The sequence below is a fragment of the Semicossyphus pulcher genome, unplaced genomic scaffold, assembly GCF_022749685.1.
Source record: "Semicossyphus pulcher isolate SPU_LCO1_2020_fin unplaced genomic scaffold, fSemPul1.0.p SCAF_18, whole genome shotgun sequence".
NCBI lineage: Eukaryota > Metazoa > Chordata > Actinopteri > Labriformes > Labridae > Semicossyphus > Semicossyphus pulcher.
Window position 1 is genome coordinate 16234771 of NW_027211691.1, and position 20214 is coordinate 16254984.

General features: G+C 41.8%; 3 protein-coding genes and 1 pseudogene across 3 annotated transcripts; 2 read left to right on the forward strand and 2 right to left on the reverse strand.

Annotated features, from left to right (window-relative positions):
* Positions 1 to 653: 653 nt before the first annotated feature.
* LOC138595978 (elastase-1-like) lies at positions 654 to 2893 on the reverse strand. The gene is made up of 8 exons (XM_069667531.1): positions 2860 to 2893; positions 2648 to 2742; positions 2377 to 2483; positions 2115 to 2243; positions 1775 to 1911; positions 1538 to 1683; positions 793 to 942; positions 654 to 708 (listed from the first exon to the last, which is right to left on the reverse strand). The coding sequence occupies exons 1-8, from the start codon at positions 2891 to 2893 to the stop codon at positions 697 to 699; spliced, it is 810 nt and encodes a 269-aa protein (XP_069523632.1). The 3' UTR covers positions 654 to 696.
* Positions 2894 to 7003: 4110 nt separating this feature from the next.
* LOC138596280 (cysteine/serine-rich nuclear protein 1-like) lies at positions 7004 to 9672 on the forward strand (annotated as a pseudogene).
* Positions 9673 to 11953: 2281 nt separating this feature from the next.
* Positions 11954 to 14200, reverse strand: LOC138596281 (elastase-1-like). Its single transcript, XM_069667907.1, has 8 exons — positions 14167 to 14200; positions 13955 to 14049; positions 13690 to 13796; positions 13428 to 13555; positions 13010 to 13147; positions 12766 to 12911; positions 12054 to 12203; positions 11954 to 11965 (listed from the first exon to the last, which is right to left on the reverse strand). Exons 1-8 carry the CDS (start codon positions 14198 to 14200, stop codon positions 11954 to 11956), a joined length of 810 nt encoding a protein of 269 aa, XP_069524008.1.
* A 1158-nt stretch (positions 14201 to 15358) lies between these two features.
* LOC138596080 (Golgi reassembly-stacking protein 1-like) lies at positions 15359 to 19915 on the forward strand. Its single transcript, XM_069667671.1, has 9 exons — positions 15359 to 15440; positions 15935 to 16015; positions 16588 to 16791; positions 17141 to 17227; positions 17341 to 17471; positions 17561 to 17699; positions 17781 to 17895; positions 18002 to 18124; positions 18974 to 19915. Exons 1-9 carry the CDS (start codon positions 15375 to 15377, stop codon positions 19258 to 19260), a joined length of 1233 nt encoding a protein of 410 aa, XP_069523772.1. The 5' UTR covers positions 15359 to 15374; the 3' UTR covers positions 19261 to 19915.
* The last annotated feature ends 299 nt before the right edge of the window (positions 19916 to 20214 follow it).

Genomic DNA, 20214 nt, shown 5'->3' on the forward strand with positions numbered 1-20214 from the left:
CACATTAACCTATTAAAAAGGTTCTATATTATCAAAGGCAGTTCGCATTTCACAACCAAATTATAAGAATTGACATTCCTTTTGTGTGTTTTTTCATGCAAACCACAGGAGTTCATATGCGGCTTCTGGTCTCCATGGTTCGTAGAAAAACACCATGATGTCATGCTAAAGCCTCCTGACTACAACCACAAACATATGGAGAGAAATTCCAGACAAGCCAATGACTGCATATGACTTATATTTTGCCAATTAGGTTGTCAAGACTTACGTTCATGTTGTAGGTTCTTGTTCTTTAAAGTTTTCTTTGATTCTGTCTAAAGCGTTTACCTACCCACCACACTGCCACTGACGCCTTTTTAGCCCAAAATCCCTTTGGTGTTTGGTTCAAAACATCCAAAAGAATTTCAATCCAAGATCAGTACTGTCACCATTTGCCCAGTCACCCTTTACATGTGGCCACATTTCTACTAACTGGTTGTATTAAGCATGAATAAATTCGTACAAACAGCAACACATTTCTGAGAAAGTAGAAGAGTGCCAATAAACACATCAAAGCCAGGAGCTGCCTAGTATTAGGTTACACGAGAAGATATGCTGCCACCCTTTGGTTATATTAGGAACTACAAGAGAATACACAAATAAATGAGATGCATGTTTACTTTATTTCAGTGGTTCCATTTGACACTTTTCCACTTTTTATCTGATGACCTGAAAAAATACAAAGAAAAATTAGGCACATGAAATTTGCAAACAAAGTATGGTGACATTTTCTGAATGACATGTTGGGCTTACTGAGAAGATCCAGTCCTCGAAGACGGAGACTCTGGTGAAGACGGTGGGTTTCTTCCATTGGTTGCACATTCCAGCGGGACCGTAACTGACGACACCGTGGACCCTCCAGGCTCCGTTGGTGAAGCAGTTCAGAGGACCTCCGGAGTCGCCCTGTGACAGGTAGCATTACATACAGACAAAATGTATGTAACTATTTGTTTGTTTGTTTAATAGGGACCGGGCCCACGGCCAGAGTTAGCGAAAAATGCTAATTTACGACCGCTAAAAAAAAACGGTTTACGAGGTGACGTCATCTCCCATGCGCGGAGAGCATGATCAATAACGTCAGCGCACATAGAAATGTCAGAGCTTGAGTTCTGTCTGAGGACATAACCTCTTACTTAGCCTCTACAATACAGCCTCAAGTTAGCCAAGTGTCTGCTAGATGGCGAGGATAACTAATAATATTGCTGGCAAAGTTGTCAGAATGACCTTTGATAAGGATATAAGTCGCTATTTGTAGGAGCATCAGTGGTTATGTTCTTGAGATTAAAGGGAATAAAAAAAGTGTTTTTCTAACTTATTTATTTTGGAAAATGAGACCGTAAATATGAAGCCAAACAAGAGTTGTGCCTCTAATGTTACAGGGTTGTTAGCTTTGGAGAGAAATGCAAAAATGTGCCTAGATGTTTGAACAGGGTTGAGAAAAAATGGTTTCAGGACAAAGCTGCCCTGCATTAAGCAGAGACACGTGTGTTTGCTGTACCTGGCAACCTGAGATGACTCCGTCACCTCCGGCACACACCATGGTGTCCCGAGCAAGGGAGCCCCACCACTCATGCTGGGAGCAGACTTTGTGCTCCACCACGTTGATGGGAGCCACCTGCAGGACTTCAGGGGTGCTTCCGTAAACTGTGAAAAGAGGGAAGACAGCGTGCAGGGTTTTTTGATGTGCATTAATAGTGCACATATAGTGTGTGTGTGATTGTGTGTGTTTCCTTACAGTCCAAAAGTCCCCAGCCGGTGATTTGACAGGTGAAGGTATGAGGCAGCTCCTCTTCAGGATAGGGGAGCTCGGCGATAGCCACGTAGCCGTTGTCATACACAGGATCAGCCAGTCTCATGATAGCAATGTCATTGCTGAAAAACAACAGAAAACAACAATACTTGATACTTTAATTTTATTATCTCCAAAAAATCTGCAAATTTTGATTGTTTATTCTGTTTACATGTGATGCCTCCACCCTGAAACTATTCCCTGTCAATATGGTGTGTTTTTCAACAGCCTTTTAAAATTTGACCTAAATTCAGAGGATTTGTCTGACTTGTGTTTTTTTTTTTACCCATTTCCCAGGTCTCCAGTCCAGCCAGGATGGATGTAGATAGTTGAAACGCGGATGAACTGCTCACTGCCCTCGTACTCGTACAGGTTATACTCTCCGGCAACGACACGGTACCCACTGGGATCCGTACTGAGAGGGAGGAAGGAAACATAACAGACGAGGTTTACTTTATAATATTTAGTGCAGTGAGTTTGACATTAATTTTTCACAAGTACAAATAGTTGGTGTATATTGATGCCATTTAAGAGCATCTATAGCCAACCTGAGAATACAGTGGGCTGCAGTCATGATGTGCAGACTGTCAATGATGGAGCCTCCACACAGGTGGTAGAAGGAGCCATCGTTGTAGGAATCATACTGGAGAGAAATCTGAGAGAAAAAGAAACAGAAACCAAATATGCGCTAATTTTGAAGCTCTTTGCTCAATAAGAAATACAAAAAAATCCAAAGCACTAAAAAAGAATTAACATGTTGAATATTTAAAATGAACACAGCAACACCAGTGCAGAGAGTCAGGAGCTTGTGCACGTTACCTGCCATTTCCAGGTGTTGGGTTTAGCATTGCTGCCTCCAATGACCCTCTCATTGTGCACTCTGTGGTTGAAGGGCGTCTCAGCCCAAATCAAGCCTTTGATGGACAAATAAACATACACAGAGAGCACGGTGGTGACAGTGTTTTTATATTCACACAATCACTAACAGAATTAAAAATGTCTTTCGTAGATTGTTTTGATGTATTTCTTACCAATGCAGGACAGGAAAGCCACAAGCCCAATCATCTTGGAGCAGTTAGGAACAGTGGCAGTCTGTGGTTAACTATTTATATACACCTGAGACCTTCAGAAAGCGTTGGGCAACCAGTAAGTTACCTGCCAACATCAACAATCCAGGGGGATAATTCCTGAATGTATTCCAGACCACGTCTTGTTTTGATGAGGAATTGGCAGCATGTTTGGAAGGTGTTAGATTTCTTTACAGGTAGTTTGCAACCACCGAAATCTCTCAAACCCAGAGTCTTAAAATCAAAGGCAATGCATTTATTTATTATTTATGGTATTTATTTATTCTTATTTATTTTCAGTTGGATTAAAGAAACTCTGAAACAAGAGCTCATATTTGTTATCTTGGTGGGGAAAAGAGCAGGTGCATCTACTCGCAGGCGAGTTCAACCAGGCCACCTGTAAAGAGCGAGAGTCAAACACACATTTTCCTACAGATAAGTGTTTTAACTGATCAACTACCAGTGGAAAGAACAACACGTTCCACCATCCTTTTTCTTTTTTGTGTGATGTTTCTACTCATGTAGTGTAGCTTAAAAATGAACAAGTAAAAGTCCTTTTTGTAAGACACTGTACGCCTGTATCTCAGCCTACAACAAAAGTGCAATACATTTATTGTTATTTTGATGATGCTTTGTGGTATGATTGATTTAGGTGGTGTTGGGTGACTAAAACCTTTATCTTGGGTTTAAGGGCTGTATTAAAACGCACAAGGATTTGTCCAGATGAGAGGGCAGTCAGTACTAGCTCTTTCAATATCTTGTCACTCAATTAATGATATTGAGCATGTTCAATATTAACTTCATCTTAATGTAGCATTATGTAAAATGCTTACTTTCTTTTGTATTGGTCTAAGATAAGTTTATGTGCTAATTCGAGTTTCTACGTTTCTGTTTGCTTATGTTAGCGACCAAAGGAAGGCTAGAGTTCAGAATAAGGCACGGCAAGTTTATTTATAGCACAGCACATTTCATTAACGAGACACTTCAAAGTGCTTTACAAAAGACAACAATAGCAAAGAAACACATTACAAGAAAGCAAAGTGAAGATAAAATATTAACAGCCAAAAGAGAAAAAAACAAAACAAAATATATTAAGATATAAGTTCAGGTCCCGTCAGAAAACTACAACAGTATATGCGTACTTTATCTGCGGGTTCCAAACCCTGGAAAGGTGTTCCCAGATCTACTTTTTCTCCTTGGAGTTGTTACAGTCACAATTTTTAAAAGCTGAACAAATTGTTTGTTTATTTAACCTGTGTGTTAATTTTGGTTTTAATTTTTTTTTTGTCATTTATCTTTCTAAATTGCTGAATGCAAAAAACTCTTTTGCTTAGGTCTAAATCTTTCTCTTTAATTATGACTTGTCAGTTATACATTTTCCTTAGTTTTTAGAGTTCACAGAGTTCTCTGGGAATATTAAAAATCTAATTCTCACTGCCAGTCATTTTTTTCATGAATGAGATTTTAATTTCTACACTAGCGTTATCTGTTGGCAGGCAACCGGGTAGAACAACCCACCAAGAACGGCTAATCGAACGCAGAACATACTCGATTGCTCTGGCATCTTTATTTATTAGCTTTGCCTTGCCTTTGAGCGCCTGTTGCCACTCTGCCTCCACTGTTGGCGCAAGCTAGTTTCAATCAGCCGTATAGCCTTTAGTAATGTCTTCTAACATCACTCTACCTCAGTGACATTTAGTCAGTGATAGTGTTAAGGAACTGCTAAAGCAATGGGGCTGCCGCAGAGCTCTTTTCTGTCGGACGGGGGAACTAATCGTGGATATCATGTCCACGGGGTACGTTGTAGCGTATTGCACGGTTCTAAGACAAACCTCTGTGGGTCCTTTACGTACAGCTCATTTTTTGAATCTGGGTTAACCATTTCTAGCTCATTGACATGTAAATTGTGCCACCTTTGAACGATGTTGTTGCTGCATTTATCTAAGACGAAATTCAGATGCTTTGTTGTGATTGTCAAGTCATTCTGTAAGTGTAGTATAACTTATAAAACCGTGGTCAGCTTTAATGGTGTCCGCCCATGAAGAGGTGGCATTTGGCACACACCCTTGCTAATTAGCATTGCTAAAGACTGCAATTGTTTCACTGCAGAAACTTAAAGTTCTAAGGATAAACTATAACATTACATATTCACCATGCTGTGGTGCAGGAATCTCCCTTTGAGGACCCCCAAATTGTGCAAAATGCAGTATATGTAGCTGTCACACGGGGGCGACAATAACACAGTACAGTAAACACAAATCTGTTTTATCAAAACATTTCAGATTCAAGAGGACTCCCCTGCCTGGAAGGCTGGTCTGGAGCCTTTCTTTGACTTCATTCTCTCCATAGGAAATACCAGACTTGTGAGTAAGACTCCCATGATGCTTCAGTCAAGGATAGTTTGCATGGCCGCTGACCAAGTGAAAAAATATTTCCACATTACACACATTTTTTTATTAGTTGCAATTATAGGATGATCATATATGATTAATAGATATTTTATCAACGGTTAAGGCTTTACAATTATGAATGCAATTGTGAAATAAAAGGACGAGGTAAGGACCTAATTAGTTTAGAAGATGCATTTTAATGACCACATTGAAATTCCTACCTTGTAGCTCTAAATCAAAAAGTTTGAAACATATTTGCATATGTCTGCTCATTAAGTAAATAATCTGGCCCATCCTTTGTTAAGTCTATAAAGGCTTATGAGATTAACACAATATTTAATTGGACAACAAAGATTGACTTCTTTGTTTTGAAGCCCCTGATGACTGCTTCTGTGCTGTGTTTATAGCACAGACATCAGGCCTAAATGATCACGAGATCAAGTGGCGACACAGTCTGCTTTAATCTCATTTCATGTTCATTTACATGAAATTTGCTTCACCATCTCTGCGCTGTCACAGCTGGAATAGCCCTCACATCTCTGTTTCTCCAGAACAAAGAAAGTGACTTGCTAAAAGACCTCCTAAAAGCCAACGTGGTAGAAATCGGTCAAACGTGAAGTGTACAACTCGAAAACCCAGCGGGTGAGGGAACTGGAGGTGACACCCAGTAACATGTGGGGAGGTCAGGGTCTGCTGGCGCGCGGGCGCGAGTGTTCGGTTCTGCAGCTCTGAAAGAGCCAATGAGAACGTGTGGCATGTCTTGGTAAGTCAAGTTTAGCCTTTGAGAGGGCTATTCTTTCGCTATTTCTTTAACAGTTTATTGGATATTGCATCTTAAAGGAGAGTAAAAGGATTCCAAACCAAAGCTCTTTATGTGTAGTTAAATTTACGAGAGGGATGTAACTAGGGATAGACCGATTATCGGCCGGGCCGATTATCGGCACCGATATTCTGCATTTTGACGCATATCGGCATCTGCCTTTTTTTTTAAAAATCCGACGGCCGATAAGAGATCAATTTAAAACTGGGTTATTTTGGCTCTGATGCAGCCGCATCTCTCTGTCTGCAGTCACTACTCTGTCTCCAGCATTGTCCCACCCACAGCTCTGATTGGTTACACGCAGAGCCATGGCACGGGTAACAGCCAATCAGCAGTGAAAGCTGTGCATGCAGAGTGCTCACACACACGGCGGAGAGGAGAAAAAGTTCATTTCTTTGCTAATTTTATTTAACTTTGTTTTATTTACTTTATAAAACTTCAGGAAGTTATTTATTTATTTAAATTTTCAGTTAACTTTATAAGAGATGCTGCTGACCCTGGGAACTCCCTGCGCTTTTTGTTTGTTTGTTTAATAAACATATGCTTAAAGGCATTTAAACAAAGTTAAGTGTTGGAGTTTGTATTATTCAAAATTTTGACTCCAATATTTTCACTTTTGCTGCAAATGAATATCGGCTCCAAATATCGGTTATTGGCCTCCTAAACTACTAAGTATCGGTATCGGCCCTATATCGGTCTATCTGTAGTTGTAACATTCAACAATTCATAGTCAGGTAGGGTAACCACCTAATTTCTTACCACCAAATGTGCAAATGTAATACAAAAAATCCCATATTACTGTATGTTGTTAGGTTATTTTAATTCACAGTGCTTTTAAATGAATAACAGGATGTGGAGGCCAGTTCTCCTGCAGCTTTGGCCGGCCTTTTTGCTCACAATGACTTCATCGTGGGAGCTGACCAAGTGCTGCAAGATGTAAGTCCTTCTGTATTGTTTCATTTATTGGTTTTATTTACTTAAATAGACATTAAAAATTTACACATTTTTAATGGACAACATCTTAAATTCTCCTCTTTGTGTACCTTTTGCAGTCAGAGGATTTGTTTTCGTTGATTGAAGCCAATGAAGGGAAACCTCTGAAGCAGACAGAAAAAAGCACTCCCTTTCCGTTTACAGATGTGTGTCGAGCAGGTTCAGGGTGTTTCTGTCTGGACCTGGGGTGCGTCTCATGGCCTTTAGAGGACCGGTCGCGTTGGAGAGGGATTGTAGGGGGAGAAGGGCAATCTGTTGTGAGGTTTCCAGGATGGTGGGGCGGTGAGCCAGGAGGAGAAAAGTGCGGCAAGTTGCCAAGACTGGGAACACACAGAGCCTTGTCTGAAGCCTGGGCATGCACCCAGCATAGGTGCTGAAAGAGGCTGGGTGAAGGGATACAAAAAGAGGGGGGTTGGCCTATCGAGAAAAGAAGGCAGATTGAGTAGATCAGTGTAAATCTGGTGTTTGTGTTGGACGTAAAGTTGCATGCCATTGTGAGGAAAAGAGAGCAAAGCTATCCCATTTAGAGGCAGCAGAGAGGGTGTCATTTGTCTCCTGCAGGTGTCATAAGCCTGACTGGATTTGATGGATATGGAGCTGAAACTGGCAGTTTGTTTCATCTCTATTACCCCCAGAGGCAGATTAGACAACATAGTGTGGCTATTGTTTGTAGCATTGGAGTAAAAGGTTGCTTTTCCTTCATCCGAGCCTCAATTATCACAGCAAGTACACCGATTTCCTTGTTTGACTCCTGTAACTTTCACTGGCAGCTGTTCAAGGTGTGTCCCGAGGAAGTGCCAAAGCTGGAAAAATGGGATCTTAAAGGAATTCCCCAACATCTGTGGAGTATTATTGTCCTTTTCTGTCAACACTGGGCTCTGGTAGCTTTAAACGAGGAAAAAGTTGTCTTAAAGCGAGGCTCAAAAGTTATGTTAAATATTCCTGGGCAGAAAAAGTGGACTTTATTATAAAGCAGGAATAATTGTTGGCCTTGTTCCCACATATGGTTCCACTTTAATTCCCATATGGTTTTATTGTATTAGTCTGGGTACAGAAAGATGTCTGGGTGAATGTTTTAGCAGAGAAACGACCTTTAACTTCTGTGAGTTACTGGACCATTTGTGGGGATTTTCAGCTCGCAGAGAACCAGGGTGGGCAGCTGTTTTTATTCCTGTCCTGAGAGCCGCACTTCCTCCCAAAAACTCCTTCGGAAGCCCTCAGCATTAACTCACCAGTTTGTGTGATCCTGGCAGTTCTGCTTCCTCTGCTGTGTCAGCCACCAAAGGGGAAATTCCTGGGCTGGGTGTTTTGTGGCGCGCAGTAGGACACGAAACAAGGCTGAGGGAATTCTTGGCGGTTAAGGCTAAGAGTGGATGACATCCCTGAGCAGGATATCGACATCAGCGGGGCCAACTTGGACGAGGGATCCTTCCTCAAGCCTAACCCACCCAAACGGCCTACGCTCTGCTCAAAGAAGATAGCGTGAAGAAGATTGACAAGGAGGAGAAGAGGCAGCTGCACGACCTGAGGATCTCCAGGGAGAACTGCGGTTGCGACTGTCAAGGCTTCTGCAAGCCTGAGAGGTGTAACTGCCACCTGGCGGAAATCAAATGTCAGGTAAGAGATGAGAAGAGGTTCAACAAGAAAGCCTTCACAGACAAGTGACTTTTCTTTTTTTGTCGGTATTTCACTGGAATTTAAAACTTCTTTCTGCCTCTCACAGATGGATCATTCCTCTTTCCCATGCGGCTGCACCAAGGATGGCTGTGGAAACATCGAGGGTCGCATCGAGTTCAACTCCACCAGGGTACAGACGCATTACATTCACACCATCATGAAGCTGGAGCTGGAGAAGAGGTTGGAGGAGCAGTCGAGCACCGAGGAGGAGGAGGAGGACAACGCGACAGGGGCCAACAACTTACCAGCAGTGCCCTCTTCCCCTTTAACTCCAAACATGCCGCAGCCGGGGAGAACAGCAGCAGCAGCGATATGACAGACTCGGACTGGTCGGGTCAGAGTAAGTACTCGGAGGTGGGCGCGGGATTGTGTGAGAATGGAACCCAGCTTGACATCGACGAGAAAGGCTTGAGCCGCATTCTCGGTTTCAGCGACTCAGAGAACTGTTCAAGAGGAAGAAGGGGCAGGGAACATAGTGACAGTTCCTGCTCAGATCAAGGGCAAGAACAGCAGCAGCAGCCATCTACGGAGGCTTTTAGTAGCTTCAGCATGGTGGATTTCGTGGACGAGAATGACAATATAGACACTGCATTGTTGGACGATCACATGGACAATCGAGCAATGGCCATCTCAGAACTTTTAGACGATAACGCCAACCAGGGAAACGCCCTTTTTCATAGCAGTGATGGTGCGTTCCATTTGCACTCGGAAGTCGGCATTTCCAAGTTCCCAGTCGGCAATTTCAACTGGAACGCCCCCTGAAGTCGGATTTCCGACTCGGAAAGTCGCAGGAACCTCACCAACCCCGACCTCATACCTCCGTGCATCGACAGTAAATGAAAGCTGTAGTATTAACTGTTTTATTATCACTCCTGTCTTATTTGTGTCTCAATTAAGTCATCCGTACTCACATGTCCAACTTCTATCTGTGGACATGTTGTTATGGTGTTTGTATGTGCAAAATAACGCATAATGCGTTGTTATCAACTGGTATTGCTAACAATGGCTAGAGCTAGAGCGCAACTCGGGTGTGATGTCATTCCCAGTTCCGACTTCCGAGGTAAATGGAACGCACCATAATGTCCCACGCACGCCACCACCCACCGTCGACCGCTTGGCAAGCTACAACATGGACCTTAGCCTCTCACCGGTGTCCGACTTGGAGTTCTTCGACGGATTCCCCTGCTTGGGACCCAGCTCGCTCTACAACTCCCTCAAGGAGTACGAACATACGGACAACTTTTTTCAGTTCCAGCTGCCTAGTTACCCAAATCTCCCTCCGGTGAGCGACCCAGGGACCTGCCTCCTGGAGTCGCTCATCGGCCTTTCAGAACCCGTCCCAGAACCCCCCGCCACATTTACAGACAGATCAGCTGTTGGAGGAAGCCATGAAATTGTCGGTGATGGAGTCTGTGAAAGTTTGACAAAAATGTGCAAAAAATAGAAGAGGGGTTTTTTGGAGAACATGCAAATAAGAAGTTGAGGAAGCTGTGATTTCCCTCTTGCCTAAATAAATGTTCAAATTCCAGACTTGCCTTCAAAACATTAGCAAAGCAGTGTGGGATTATTGCTGTGTGAGATGGCAGCTAGTGTTAAAAGTGAAGATATAAATACGACCAGGCCCGTTTAAAACCAATGATGGCTCTCAATTCCTAAGAAAGCTCTTTTAACCAAACCAACATCACCAACCTTTATGCTAAACAGGAATCAACCCTATCCAGGGGCCAGGTTGGGAATCTCAACACAGCTGAATGTGCACCTCAGGGATTTTTTTCTAGCTTTCTAGCTTTTGGAGGCAATGTTTGGTGACCATTGCTGTGATGGCCTTCTTATGAACACCCAACATAGTCCCGCTCATGAATCTAGCGGACTCTTTCTCCTCCAAGGGTCCTTTATGGTATCAGGGGTTGACAATGATCATAATTTTCCACTGGCATTCCGGGCCAGTAACTTTCCAGATTCACTGGCCCTGCCATTAAAACCACTGTCCCTGAAATAATTTGTTATTTCAAATGTATGTTTAATTAGCGTAATCAGCCTATGACACTAACTTTTTGAACGATTTTAAAGGAAATCTTACCGTCCCCTACTTCCTGTAGCCGTTAACGGTCCGTTTATGTAGCCACAGCGCTAACGTGCACCGGGACGAGGTGACGGCAGAAGCGTGTTTACAGTATACAGGCAGGTGAATCACTATATTACTCACTATCTCACAATCACTATGTTATAAAACACACATGTAAAAGGGTTTTTGTGGATAAAAACTGCATATATTATACAGTTTTTATCACACATAAAACCCTGAAAATTGAAGAGTTGCCTCATTAATTCTAGAACAAGACCTATCAAAGGTGATGTCGCCTGTGTGAACATCTGAGGACACTAGAGAGTTGATGTACATATCTCACCCTTTCTACACCCTTTGATTTATCTTATTTTACATCGTCTGGGCTTCCTTACTGGAAATTTCTCAATGGGTTTACACATTAACCTACTAAAAATGTTCTATAACATCAAAGGCAGTTTGCATTTCACAATTAAATGATAAGAATTGACATTCCTTTTGTGTGTTTTTTCATACAAACAACAGGAATTCATATGCAGCTTCTGGTCTCCATGGTTAAGAGAAAAACACCATGATGTCATGCTAAAGCCTCCTGACTACAACCACAAACATATGGAGAGAAATTCCAGACAGGCCAATGACTGCATATGACTTACATTTTGCCAATTAGGTTGTCAAGACTTACGTTCATGTTGTAGGTTCTTGTCCTTTAAAGTTTTCTTTGATTCTGTCTAAAGTGTTTATCTACCCGCCACACTGCCACTGACGCCTTTTTAGCCCAAAATCCCTTTGGTGTTTGGTTCAAAACATCCAAAAGAATTTAAATCCAAAATCAGTACTGTCACCATTTGCCCAGTCACCCTTTACATGTGGCCACATTTCTACTAACTGGTTGTATTAAGCATGAATAAATTCGTACAAACAGCAACACATTTCTGAGAAAGTAGAAGAGCGCCAATAAACACATCAAAGCCAGGAGCTGCATAGTATTAGGTTACACGTGAAGATATGCTGCCACCCTTTGGTTATATTAGGAACTACAAGAGAATACACAAATAAATGAGATGCATGTTTACTTTATTTCAGTGGTTCCATTTGACACTTTTCCACTTTTTATCTGATGACCTGAAAAATAAAATACAAAGAAAAATTAGGCACATGAAATTTGCAAACAAAGTATGGTGACATTTTCTGAGTGACATTTTTGGCTTACTGAGAAGATCCATTCCTCGAAGACGGAGACTCTGGTGAAGACGGTGGGTTTCCTCACTTGGTTGCACATTCCAGCGGGACCGTAACTGGCGACACCGTGGACCCTCCAGGCTCCGTTGGTGAAGCAGTTCAGAGGACCTCCGGAGTCGCCCTGGGACAGGTAGCATTACAGACAAAATTTATGTATCTATTTGTTTGTTTGTTTAATAGGGACCGGGCCCAGGGCCAGAATTAGCGAAAAATGCTAATTTACGACCGCGTTAATTTACGCGGCGTAAAAATAAAACCCTTAACGAGCTGACGTCATCTCCCATGCATAGGGAGCGTTGACAATAACGTCAGAGCACATAGAAATGTCAGAGCTCGAATTCAGTTAGAGGACATAACCTCTTACTAAGCCTCTATAATACAGCCTTAAGAATTATCTTTGATAAGGATATAAGTCACTATTTGTAGAAGCAGAGACAATGACATGAAACTGTGGATTAACTTAAATGACATGACAAAAAAATAACAGTTCAATGGTTATGGTCTTGAGATTAAAGGGAATAAAAAAATATTTTCTAACTTATTTATTTTGGCAAATAAGACTCTTAATATGAAGCCAAACAAAAGTTGTGCCTCTAATGTTACAGGGTTGTTTGAACAGGGTTGAGACAAACTGGTTTCAGGACAAAGCTGCCCTGCATTAAGCAGAGACACGTTTGCTGTACCTGGCAACCTGCGATGACTCCGTCCCCTCCGACACACACCATGGTGTCCCGGGCATTGGTACCCCACCACTCATGCTGGGAGCAGACTTTGTGCTCCACCACGTTGATGGGAGCCACCTGCAGGATGTCAGGGGCGCTTCCGTAAGCTGTGAAAAGAGGGAAGACAGAGTGCAGGGTTATTTGATGTGCATTATTGGTGTGTGTGGGACATATAGTGTGTGTGTGTTTGTGTGTGTTTCCTTACAGTCCAAAAGTCCCCAGCCGGTGACTTGACAGGTGAAGCTATGAGGCAGCTCCTCTTCAGGATAGGGGAGCTGGGTGATAGCCACGTAGCCGTTGTCAGACACAGGATCAGCCAGTCTCATGATAGCAATGTCATTGCTGAAAAACAGAAAACAACAATCGAATTTTATTATCTCCAATAAAATCAGCAAATTTTGATTGTTTATTCTGTTTACATGTTCTTGTGGAAGGCTTATTTACTCCAAAGTACTACAAAAAGTGGTAGAATAGACTCGCTCCCAGTTTAAAATCCGTATGCATGTGATGCCTCCACCCGTGAAACTATTCCCTGTCAATATGGTGTGTTTTCCAACAGAATGCCTTTTAAAATTTGGCCTAAATTAAGAGGATTTGTCTGACTTGTGTTTTTTTTTTTTAACCATTTCCCAGGTCTCCAGTCCAGCCAGGATGCATGTAGATAGCTGAAACGCGGATGAACTGCTCACTGCCCTCGTACTTGTACAGGTTATACTCTCCGGCAACAACCAGGTACCCACTGGGATCCATACTGAGAGGGAGAAAGGAAACATAACAGATGAGGTTTACTTAATAATATTTAGTGCAGTGAGTTTGACATTAATTTGTTCACAAGTACAAATAGTTGGTGTATATTGATGCCATTTAGGAGCATCGAGAGCCAACCTGAGAATACAGTGGGCTGCAGTCATGATGTGGATACCGTCAATGATGGAGCCTCCACAGATGTGGTAGAAGCGGCCATCGTTGTAGGAATTATACTGGAGAGAAATCTGAGAGAAAAAGAAACAGAAACAAAATATGCGCTAATTTTGAATCTCTTTGCTCAATAAGAAATACAAAAAAATCCCCAGCACGAAAAAATAATTAACATCTTGAATAATGAACACAGCAACACCAGTGCAGAGAGTCAGGAGCTTGTGCACGTTACTTGCCATTTCCAGGTGTTGGGGTTAGCATTGCTGCCTCCAATGACCCTATCATTGTGCACCCTGTGGTTGAAGGGCGTCTCAGCCCAAATCAAGCCTTTGATGGACAAATAAACATACACAGAGAACACGGTGGTGACAGTGTTTTTATATTCACACAATCACTAACAGAATTAAAAGTGTCTTTCGTAGATTGTTTTGATGTATTTCTTACCAATGCAGGACAGGAAAGCCACAAGCCCAATCATCTTGGAGCAGTTAGGAACAGTGGTTTGCATTTAACTATTTATATACACCTGAGACCTTCAGAAAGTGTTGGGGAACCATAGCTAAATTTATTATTTATGGTATTTATTTATTCTTATTTATTTTCAGTTGGATTAAAGAAACTCTGAAACAAGAGCTCATATTTGTTATCTTGGTGGGAAAAAAGAGCAGGTGCATCTACTCGCAGGCGAGTTCAACCAGGCCACCTGTAAAGAGCGAGAGTCAAACACACATTTTCCTACAGATAAGTGTTTTAATTGATCAAAAAGCCCTGGAAAGAACAAAACGTTCCACCGTCCTTTTACTTTTATTTGTGATGTTTCTACTCGTGTAGTGTAGTTTAAAAATAAATAAGTAAAAGTCAGAACACTACAACAGTATATGCCTACTTTATATTATCTTTATCTTAACCAGAACTACCTTTTCTCCTTGGAGTTGTTACAGTCACAATTTTTTAAAGCAAGAAAATAGTTTTTTGTTTATTTAACCTTTGTGTTAATTTTGTTTTTATTTTATTTTATTCTATACCTTTTTCTAAGTCTTTCTCTTTACTTAGAACTCTTAATTCTCTTGAGTCCCAGACCCTGGCGTCTCCAACTCAACTCTAACTAAGGTTTTTGATCTGCTGGTTCCAAACCCTGAAAAGGTATTCCCAAAACTACCTTTTTTGACTGTAGGGATTCCAAATACTCGGAGTTGTTACAATCACACCATTTTTGAAAGAAAAAAAGAAGTGTGATAAAAAATAATAATGATAAATCATCTCTTGTTTTATGTTAACATATATCCACAAATGTATCCTCAAATATGCTCAATGTCGGACTACAGATGGTAAAATCTCTTTGGACAGCATTTGGTATCAAAAATCCAGTCATTTTTACATGAATGAGATTTTAGCTTCTACACTAGCGTTATCTGTTGGCAGGCAACCGGGTAGAACAACCCACCAAGGACGGCTAATCGAACGCAGAACATACTCGATTGCTCTGGCATCTTTATTTATTAGCTTTGCCTAGCCTTCAAGCACCACTCTGCCTCCACTGTTGGCGCTAGCTAGCTTGAATCCGCTGAATAGCCTTTAGTAATGCCTTCTAACATTACTAACATACCTCAGTGACATTTAGTCAGTGACAGTGTTACGGAACTGCTGAAGCAATGGGGCTGCCGCAGAGCTCTTTTCTGTCGGACGGTGGAACTAATAGTGGATATCATGTCCACGGGGTACGTTGTAGCGTATTGCACGGTAATAAGACAAACCTCTGTGTGTCCTTTACGTACAGCTCACTTTTTGAATCTTGGTTAACCATTTCTAGCTCCTTGACATGTAAATTGTGCCACCTTTGAACGATATTGTTGCTGCATTTATCTAAGACGAAATTCAGATGTTTTGTTGTGATTGTCAAGTCATTCTGTAAGTGTAGAATAACTTATAAATCCGTGGTCAGCTTTAATGGTGTCCGCCCATGATGAGGTGGCATTTGGCACACACCCTTGGTAATTAGCATTGCTGAAGACTGCAATTGTTTCACTGCAGAAACTGAAACTTCTAAGGATAAACTATAACATTACATATGAACATATTCACCATGCTGTGGTGCAGGAATCTCCCTTTGAGGACCCCCAAATTCTGCAAAATGCAGTATATGTAGCTGTCACACGGGGGCGACAATAACACAGCACAGTAAACACAAATCTGTTTTATCAAAACATTTCAGATTCAAGAGGACTCCCCTGCCTGGAAGGCTGGTCTGGAGCCTTTCTTTGACTTCATTCTCTCCATAGGAAATACCAGACTTGTGAGTAAGACTCCCATGATGCTTCAGTCGGATAGTTTGCATGACCGTTGACCAAGTGAAAAAATATAACCACATTACACACACTTGTTTTATTATTATTGCAATTATAGGATGATTATGTATGATAAATGATATTTTATCAACGGTAAAGGCTTTACAATTATGAATGCAATTGTGAAATAAAAGGACGAGGTAAGGACCTAATTAGTTTAGAAGATGCATTTTAATGACCACATTGAAATTCCTACCTTGTAGCTCTAAATCAAAAAGTTTGAAACATATTTGCATATGTCTGCTCATTATGTAAATAATCTGGCCCATCCTTTGTTAAGTCTATAAAGGCTTATGAGATTAACACAATATTTAATTGGACAACAAAGATTGACTTCTTTGTTTTGAAGCCCCTGATGACTGCTTCTGTGCTGTGTTTTTAGCACAAACATCAGGCCTTCACGAGATCAAGTGGCGACACAGTCTGCTTTAATCTCATTTCATGTTCATTTGCATGAAATTTGCTTCACCATCTCTGCGCTGTCACAGCTGGAATAGCCCTCACATCTCTGTTTCTCCAGAACAAAGAAAGTGACTTGCTAAAAGACCTCCTAAAAGCCAACGTGGAGAAAGCGGTCAAACTTGAAGTGTACAACTCGAAAACCCAGCGGGTGAGGGAGCTGGAGGTGACACCCAGTAACATGTGGGGAGGTCAGGGTCTGCTGGGCGCGAGTGTTCGGTTCTGCAGCTTTGAAGGAGCCAATGAGAACGTTTGGCATGTCTTGGTAAGTCAAGTTTAGCCTTTGAGAGGGCTATACTTTAACTTTGTTTGTTTTTTTGTGTGTTAAACAGTTTATTGGAGGCTTTTTTATAGTATCCAGCTTATATTTTTGATTTCTTGTAAGTTCAAAGCATCTTAAAGGAGAGTCAAAGGATTCCAAACCAAAGCTCCTTATGTGTAGTTAAATTTACTCGAGGGTTGTAACATATAAAAAAATTCATAGTCAGGTAGTGTAACCACCTTATTTCTTACCACCAAATGCGCAAATGTAATACAAAAAATCCCATATAACTGTTTGTTGTTAAGTTATTTTAATTCACACAGTGCTTTTAAATGAATAACACGTTTTTCAGGATGTGGACGCCAGTTCTCCTGCAGCTTTGGCCGGCCTTATTGCTCACAATGACTTCATCGTGGGAGCTGACCAAGTGCTGCAAGATGTAAGCCCTTCTGTTTTTTATTTTTTTATTTTATTTACCTGAATAGACATAAAAATGTAAAATTTTTAATGCACAACAGCCTAAATCCTCCTCTTTATGCATACCCTTTGCAGTCAGAGGATTTCTTCTCGTTGATTGAAGCCAATGAGGGGAAACCTCTGAAGCTGCTGGTGTACAACACACTGACCGACCAATGCAGGGAGGTGGTGGTGACTCCAAATGGAGCGTGGGGAGGAGACGGAAGGTAGGTCTTCCAATTAAAGTATTTTAATCATGTCATTTGTAGTTGTAAAGACACAAAAACACTCTTGTCTTCTTTGTCATTTATATTAGCTTAGGCTGTGGCATTGGCTACGGCTACTTGCACAGAATCCCAACTCGTGCCGCTCCGCCCAACACCCTGAACAAGAGTGTTCTGCAGTCTGCTGTGATTAGCAGCAGTGAGGAGCTGGTTGCCAGCGACAACACTGAGGTGCACACCGTCTCTCTTTTATTAAATGTTCTTCATGTGAAGTTTTTCTCCGTGTCTTCAACACAAGTTCTCTGTTCTCAGGTGCCTTCAGTAGCTGAGCTTAGCCCCTCCAGCATCAGTGAAATAGATTTGAATCAAATGGAAGCTCTGCAGGACTCGTGTGTAACCTCGCCCACACAGCCAGCTGCAGTCTTAGGTAACAAGATCTAATTTTAAGAATTGGTTCCCAGCGCCTGAGTCAGTCGACACATTCTTCGTTTTCACGCAGAACACAATTGACATTTGTCTTTTGTGAATTGCAGATATTTCCAGCACACCCGAAGCGATGACTCCAGACTTGTCAGACATGGTTTCCACCAATGATGTGGGCCAGAGCTCCATGTTTGCTAATTATGGAGATGACTCTTGTGATCAGAGTAGCCTGGGTAAGTACCTCTGAAGCCCCTACAAGTGATTGAATCGGGCACCTGAATAGAGCAATTTACGTGTTTCCAATGGCACTCTGCTTCAAACGAAACCATTAAAACCAGCTTCTGTTAACACGTTAGCACTGTCAGTCTGCTACTTTATTGCTCAGTGCAAAAAGAAAACTTGCCAGTTTCTCGCTTTCCATGACGAATCTACAGAAAAAGCCCGTCTGACATCACATGAGTGCAGCTCTTCATCAGAGCACTCCCTTGTGCAGCAGAGTCTGTGTGTCACCTGCCTGTAAATGCAAGCAGTGCTGCTGCCGTCACAGATCATGTCGGCGGGATGACCGAGGCAGACGCTCCGTAACACGAGGTGGCATATAAGTGAGTGTATTCCTGTTGTCAGCGGCACCTCGTCCCGGAGCTGATTAACGCCGTAGGGCGCATAAACGGACCGTTCACGGAGCGGACGCTCACACAGCGTGCAGGTGCCGACAGGAAGTAGGAGACTGTGAGCTTTCGTTCTCCCTGTAGCCTACTATCTGTACCTTTTCATGTGGGTGTCAGAGTCGCTGAACCATGTATGGTAAAAGTCAGAGATAAGTTCTGTTTTGTTCGCAAAAAAATATTGTAAAATATCGGCATATCAGATATCGGCAAAAAACTAATATCGTGCATCCCTACTAAAAAGTCCCAAAAAATGTAAAAAGTATGATTGTGATTATATGGACACTGCGTGTATCTGGTATAATTTCTTTTTAAAATTGCAATAAATATCGCAGAACAAAAATATTTACAAGTGTTAAGAATCCTGAGGTTTGAGTCTTTCTTTAACTGCACTTGTTTATTCATTCATTACTACAGATACCTCATCTGCTGACCAAAGACCTTCATCTCCAGTGAGGGAAGAAGAATCAGACACCCAGGAGACCGAGGAAGGAGGTGCTACTGACACAATCACCACCGCTCCTCCGAGCGCAGAGACAGCGGACGACCTTGTGAGCCTTGAACTCACCGCGGAGAACCCGAGTGAGACGAGTATCCCGGAGGCGCAAGATGCTAGTTCTGCGCCTGCAACCTCCGCCAGTATTATAGAGGAAAACACGCCGGAGATAGCCGCTCCAGAGACTTCTGAGCCAGAGTATAAGTAACCTTTTACACTCGTAGCTGATGCTTGTTGCATTCGAGGAGATGTAGAGCACACTATGATACAGAAAGCTTCCCTTATGATTGTAAGTTTCATCACTGGAACTATATTTAGAGTTTTATTTATATACAGGAGCCATTGCTGCACGCTTGATTGCACATTTAAAAAGGAAAATATGCCAACTGAAAAGGAATACAATCTGAATGTACTCTATAATTTATGCATACTGAATGTCTAACATAGAAGCCTTAGTTGAGAGTTAGTTGCTGTTAATAATCATCCTATTTTGCACTAAAAAGCCAAATAATCCTTTGTCTTGGCACTCCATTATCACCTGCTAAAGAGTCTGAAACACTGTTAGAAAAAGAGAGAGTTCATAAGATCCATCATGTGGTTTTAGTTCTTTATGTTTTGGAATTAGGGGGTTGATGGTTTTTAGTTTTCCATGGGATTCGTTTCCAAGGGTTAGTATTCCTCAGGCATTTAACCATTTAAGCCTCATTGCCTTACGTCTCATTTAAATAACCTCATAAGTTTTGTTTGGTTTTAACGAGTGAGTGTTTGATGCCGCTCTCTGATTGTTTTTTTTGTTTGTTCTCTTTGTAAAGATTTTAATTAGATTATGTTTCAGATTTTTATGGATGGACGAACATATTTATAAAAAGAATTTGCTCAAAACAAACCTGCAGCTGTGTGATCTCTCATTATGTTACATATATCAGCCATAACATTATGACCACCTGCCTAATATTGTGTAGGTCCTCCTTTTGCCGCCAAATCAGCCCTGACCAGTCGAGGCATGGGCTCCACTCAACCTCTGAAGGTATGCTGAGGTATCTGGTACCAAGATGTTAGCAGGAGATCTTTAAGGTCTTGTAAGTTGCGAGGTGGGGCCTCCATGGATCAGACTTGTTTGTCCAGCACATCCCACAGACGCTCGATTGGATTGAGATCTGGG